Below are 6,087 nucleotides of genomic sequence, written 5' to 3'. Positions count from 1 at the left end.
TGGGTTGGGTTGGCCTTGATGACCTTAGAGGTCTTTCCAACCTCAACGACTCTATGATTCTATGAGTCATTATGGTGTAGGTGGGTTGGGGTTGGCCTTGATGACCTTAGAGGTCTTTCCAACCTCAACAGCTCTACAACTGGGGCTGCTGGAGCAAACACGCTCCGTGACGAGCTGGCACAGCGATACAGTGACATTCACAGTGTTGTTTCCCAGGCTGTATCAGTTTTATAACCCACTGCAACAACCGTTCCCTTTTCATCAGGAATGTAGGCAAACAAGGAAAGCGTCCTTCCTTCCCTGCAGACACCTGCAGAGAAGAGCTGCAGCCCACGTGGCGCTCAGGTGACAGCCGAATTACCAGCACTACAAAGGGTGGCTGGCCAGCACAGCCTATTTCTGATAAAAACACATTTATTAACATTTGATTGTGCTATAAAATCGAATGCGTATCTCAAGACTTTCATACCTTAATCTCGTCGATAACGCGGAACGCTGAGCTGGGAGCTGGGAACAGCTCTGCCTTTAATGGTTGACTCATTGCACCCCGACCAGACCGACCTATTTTCTCCGTCTGCAATAAAAAGTTACACCAGGAACACGTTATCACTCCTGGAGTCACAGTGTGATTAATTGCAGTGCACATCAACGCAGCGCAGTACAGCAAGCTTTATGTATGAGAGCTTTTGTACAATAACCTCAAGATCTGCGACCTTGGGACACCAGCCCGGAGCCTTGGGCTCTATCAGCCACCCCCATGCCCCAATCTCCTGTCCCTATGACTTAACCCCCACCCCCAGGCCCTGCTCCTATCTCCTAACTGCTCTCCCTTGTCTTTGGACTCTTTCAGTCGTTCACATTCTCAGCCCCTGTCCCTGTCCGTCCGTGGGCTCCAGAACCAGACCCCAACATCCTGCTCCCCACCCCAATCCCATCCCTCCTGCCTTCCCCCTGTCCCTTGTGCCTATCTCTGACTTCCCCATCCCTGGCTCCCATCCTTCATTCCCTATCTCCCACTGCAGACTCCACTCCCTATCTTGTCTCAGGCCATGTTCCACATCCCCAGCGTATCCATCACCATCCACCACCATCCTCCACCTCTGTCCCCTATCCCTGTCCACGTGCTCTGCCCTTGGTCCCCCATCCACATGGGCCCCGTCCATTAACCCCAGCCCCATTTCCCCTGTCCCCAAGCTCATCTCCCATCCACATACACCTGGGCCTTGACTCCTACCCCTGTCCTTGATCTCCTTTTCCCACTCACGACCCCTGCCCATGTCCCATATGCCTTGTACCCATCTCCTACCCACAAATATCTGTCCCCTGTATCCTGCTCCCAGGCCGTCGACCCCATCCTGTCCCCTGTTCCTGGTTCCCTGCTTCCTGCACCAGTGCCAGCCCACTGTTGACATCCACCTGGGTCCCATCCCCAACATCATATTCCCAAGCTTTGTCATCTGTCTTTCATCTCCTGTCCCCATGTCTGTCCTGTCACTGTCCCTTATTCCAGGTCTCCTATCCCTCTGCCTTTCCCTTATCCACACATACCTGTGCCCTTTTCCTACATTCTATTCCCACACTCTGCTCCCTGTCTTTGATCCCATCCCCATGTCTGTGCCCTGCTCTCGTCCCCCCCTTCCCAGTCCCCTATCTCTGTCCCTGTGCCAGTCCCCTACCCACATACATGCAGATTCTGTCCCCTATTCCATGACCTCATTCCCCTGTTTCCCACCCACACCTACGTGGGCCCCAGGCCCTATATCCTAATCCCTGGCTCCATACCCCGTCCTCAATTCTCTGTCACCACTCCCATTCCCCATTTCTCCTTATCTCCACACCTGCCCCCTGTATCTATTCCCAAGCACTGCTTCCTATTCTTGATCCCCTGTCCTCCATTCCTGGTCCATCACCCACATCCCCTGTATTCTAATCTCAGTTCCTAATTCAACATCCCAATTCCATACCCTGCCCCCATGCTTCTGCCTTCTTCTGCTCTCTATTCCTGGTCTCTTATTCTCCGCTGTCTTAATTCTGTTCCCTATATTCTATTTCCAGACCCCGTTTCCTGTCCTTGAACCCCTGTCCCCACGCTTGTCCCCTGTCCTTGTCTACTATTTCTGGTCTCCTTTCCTTGTGTCTGTCCTCTTCCCACAAATACTTGGGCCTTGGCCCCTATATCCTAATCCCAGGCCCTATCCCCTGCTCCCAGTCCTCTGTTCTCATGCCTGTCCCCTATTCCTGCTCTCTCATCCCCTGTCCCTGTGCCTACCCCATACCCACCCATACCTGTCCCTTGCACCCTAGACCCCATTCCCAGGCTGATTCCTATCCCCACAACCACCCTGTCCCTTATTGCTGCTCTCTTAACACCATGACTTCCCTCTGCCCATATACACCCGGGTCCTTCCCCCAAGATCCTATTCCTCGCCTCCAATTCCCCCTCCCCATGTACACTTGTCCCCTGACCCCAATAACCCGTTCCTAGGCCGTGTTTCCCATCCCTAATCCCCTGGGTCCCACAGCTGAGTCCTAATCCTGGGCCCTATAAACTGTCCCCATGCCTCTTCCCTACCCACGTACACTTGTCCCCTGCCCCCTATATCCTATTCTCAGGCCTTCTTTCCTGCCCCCTACATACACACACCTTGGCCCTATATCCTAATCCCAGGCCCTATTCCCAGTCCTGTCCCTACACCTGCTTCCAACCCACATACACTTGTCCTTTACCTCCTATATCCCTTTCCTAGGTCTTGTTTCCTGTCCCCTTCCTACATATATCAGGGCCCTATTCCCAGTCTCCTGTTCCCACACCTGCTCCCAACCCCCATATACTTTGTCCCTTGTTCCATATATTCCCTTACCAAGCCCTGTCCCTTTCCCACACCCACCTGGGCCCTATATCCTAATCCCAGACCATATTCCCTGTCCCCAGTCCCCTGCCCCATATCTGTTCCCTAGTCCCCTATATCCTCATATCCCTATAGCCTTATTTCCTGCCCCCTACAAACATATACCTGGGCCATATATCTTAACCCTACCTGCCCCATACCCACATACACCCACCCCACTTCCCCTATATTCCATTCTAAGAACTCTGCCCCCTCCCCACACACAACTGGGCCTTAGATCCTAATCCCAGACCATTCTCCCTGTCCCCATTCCTGTTCCTTACCCGTACACACCTACACCTACCCCTGCCGCTTATATCCCATTCCCAGGCCTTGTTTTCTATCCTCTTCCTACACATACCAGGGCCCTATATCCTAATCCCAGGCCCTATTCCCAGTCCCCTGTCCCCAAGCTTGCCCCCTATTCTCATACACCCATCCCCTGTCCCCTATATCCCATTACCAGACCCTGTCCCCTGTCCCTAATCCCAGAGCATATTCCCTGTCCCCATATCTGTTCCCTAGCCATACACACATGATCCCTTCCCCCTATATCCCATTCCTAAGCCTCGTTTTCTGTCCCCTACATATACCTGGCTCCTATATCTTAATCCCAAGCCCTATAACCTGTCCCCTACCCACACACACCCACCCACCCCTTCTCCTATATTCCATTCTAAGAACCCTATCCCCTTTCTACACCCACGTAGGCCCTCTATTCTAACCCCAGGCCCTATTCTCAGTCCCCTGCCCCCACACCTACTCCCAACTCACATACACCTATCCCCTATATCCCATTCCCAGGCCCTATTCCCTATCCCACATCTCCAGCCCTATATCCCACTCCCAGCTCTCATTTCCCATCCTACAGGCCACGCCCCCGTCTACAGACCACGCCCCCACATACAGGCCACGCCCCATTTCCCAAGCACCATCGCAAACCAGACCACACTCATGCCCTCAGGCCACGCCCACACCTTCAGGCCACGCCCCACCTCCGGTCTATAACCCAACCTTCAGGCCACGCCCCATTTCCCCAAGCCCCGCCCACACTCGGCAGGCCACGCTCACATCCATCAGACCACGCCTACGTTCATCAGACCACGCCCGTACCCTCAGGCCACGCCCCCTCCCCCGCCATGCCGGCTCCGGCCGTGCGGGCGGTCTCGTTGGGTTTGCGGCCTTACGAAGAAGCGTTGCGGGTTCAGCAGCGCTGCGTGGCGGCTGCGCGGGCGGCTCGGGGCCCTCCTCCACGTCCTCCATTCGAATGCGTGGTGCTGAGCGAACCCGCAAGGCCCGTATACGCGTGGGGGCTGCGAGGTGCCCCGACTGAGAGAGAGGCGGAGCGGCTGCGGGCGGCCGGCGCGGGGTTGGCGGCGGTGCGGAGGGGCGGCAGCGTGACGTTCCACGGGCCGGGGCAGCTGTTGGCTTTCCCCGTGTTGGATCTGAAGGCGCGGGGAATTCAGCTGCGGGGCTTCGTGGAGAGGTTGCAGGACGTGGCGGTGCGGCTGTGCCGGAGGGTCGGGGCGATGAGTGCCGCCGGGCGACCGCCGCCTTACACCGGAGTGTGGGTGGGGGAAGGCAAAGTGTGCGCCGTCGGTGAGCGATTTGGGGGGGGGAAGGGAGGGAGAATGGACTCGAGGGGTTTTGGGGAAGTGGGGGGGTTGCAAAGGGCGTGTGTGCAATGTGGGGTGGCGCTGAGAGTGCATGCTTGGGGAGGGGGGGGGAGAATGCAAAGGGGTGTGTGCACTGGGAGGTGTGCACAAGGGGGGATGCAGTGGGAAGAGTTTGCATTGGAGGATGAGTTGGGTGAGGGGTTGTGCACCAGGGGATGTGTGTGCATGGTGGGGGGGGCATACACAAGGGTGAGTGCATGGGGGAGGTATGCGTTGGGATGCATGCACCAGGGGATGTGCATGGCAGTGGGGATGCAGAGGATTGTGTGCAGTGGGGAGTTTGCACGAGGCTTCTTGCATTGGGATGTATGTGCAGGGGTGGGATGGGGAGGGAGGTTGTGGACTGATGGGATGGTGCATGGGAGGGGGAACACCATGGGGAGGGTGCATAAAGGAGGCGTGCTCAGGGCTGCCGTGTGCATGGAACAAGGAATGCAGCAGGATGGGGCATGCAGATGTGGCTGTGCACAAAGGTGCAGTGTGTGCAGGGAGGTTTGCTTGGAGGGATGCATGAGGGGTGCAGCGCTTTGGGGGGTGGACGACACACGCAGGTGGGTGCTGCCCTGGGGAGGGCCGTGCTGATGGGTGCCTCATCCCTTAGGGGTGCACTGTGGGAACCACATCACCTCCCACGGGCTGGCACTGAATTGCTGCACTGACCTCTCCTGGTTCGAGCACATCGTGCCCTGTGGGCTGGAGGGGACGACGGCCACTTCACTGAGCCACGAATTGGGCCGCCACGTCACCGTTGAGGACATCCTCGAGCCTTTCCTTGAGTCCTTCCAGGAGGTCTTTGACTGCACGGTGGTGTTTTCTGAGGAGCCCAGGGACTGAGAAGGTGCAGGGTGATGGAAAGAGTCCCATCCCGCCGGTGCCGGAGCACACAGATGGTGTGGGATGGTTGGAGGCTGTCCCCAATGCCACGTCCTCACCGTGGCCACGTCTCGCTGCTGAGATGCTGTGGGGAAAAAAAGGCCCTTGTTAGGACCAGGGGTGGACCTGCAGAACTCAGGTCATGTCCTCAGCAAGCACTTTTGTGGTTTGAATTCCTCTCTCCTCAAAAAGTCTGACCTTGGAGTGAATGCTTTGAGCAAAAAGGGAGAGGTGTTGCTTGGTGAAGTGCTCTTATCTCCTTGCTGCTGTGCAAAAGTCAGTGTTGGTTTTATATAAAGAGAGTTGGTGGGAACGTTGGCTGCTGGTGCTTTGCTGCGTGCTCTGTGAATGCTGTCACTGTCCCCTAGGTTCCTCTGGAACTGTGAGTGAGTTAAGAGGGACTAAACGCCACCAAGGAGAGGCTGAAGGCCACCAAAGAGGGACTAAAGGCCATCAGAGAGGGATTAAAGGCCACCAAGGGGGATTAAAGGCCACCAGAGAGGCTAAAGGCCACTGAAGGGGAAATAAAGGTGAAAAAGGGGGACTAATGACCACCAAAGAGGGACTAGAAGCCATCAGAGTGGAACAGAAGGCCACCAAAGAGGCACTAAAGACCACCAAAAGGGGACTAGAGGCTACCAAATGGCTAA

The 6,087-nt window shown here is 56.1% G+C and overlaps 1 protein-coding gene across 1 annotated transcript; it reads left to right on the top strand.

Annotated features, from left to right (window-relative positions):
- The first annotated feature begins 4,021 nt into the window (after nt 1-4,021).
- Nucleotides 4,022-5,755, top strand: LIPT2 (lipoyl(octanoyl) transferase 2). Its single transcript, XM_042838358.1, has 2 exons — nt 4,022-4,487; nt 5,166-5,755. The coding sequence occupies exons 1-2, from the start codon at nt 4,028-4,030 to the stop codon at nt 5,396-5,398; spliced, it is 693 nt and encodes a 230-aa protein (XP_042694292.1). The 5' UTR covers nt 4,022-4,027; the 3' UTR covers nt 5,399-5,755.
- Nucleotides 5,756-6,087: the final 332 nt, after the last annotated feature.

This window comes from Centrocercus urophasianus, unplaced genomic scaffold (assembly GCF_019232065.1).
Source record: "Centrocercus urophasianus isolate 14NV4802_14NV808 unplaced genomic scaffold, USGS_Curo_1.0 seq_777, whole genome shotgun sequence".
Classification (NCBI taxonomy): Eukaryota; Metazoa; Chordata; class Aves; order Galliformes; family Phasianidae; genus Centrocercus; species Centrocercus urophasianus.
Note: the sequence above shows the minus strand (reverse complement) of the source record. Positions and strands in the feature narration are given on the sequence as shown.

Excerpts from the sequence above, each read along its gene's own strand:
- LIPT2 (XM_042838358.1), top strand. The coding sequence starts at position 4,028 with ATGCCGGCTCCGGCCGTGCGGGCGGTCTCGTTGGGTTTGCGGCCTTAC. Across the intron at positions 4,488-5,165 it reads AGGCAAAGTGTGCGCCGTCG|GGGTGCACTGTGGGAACCAC; the intron begins GTGAGCGATTTG and ends CTCATCCCTTAG.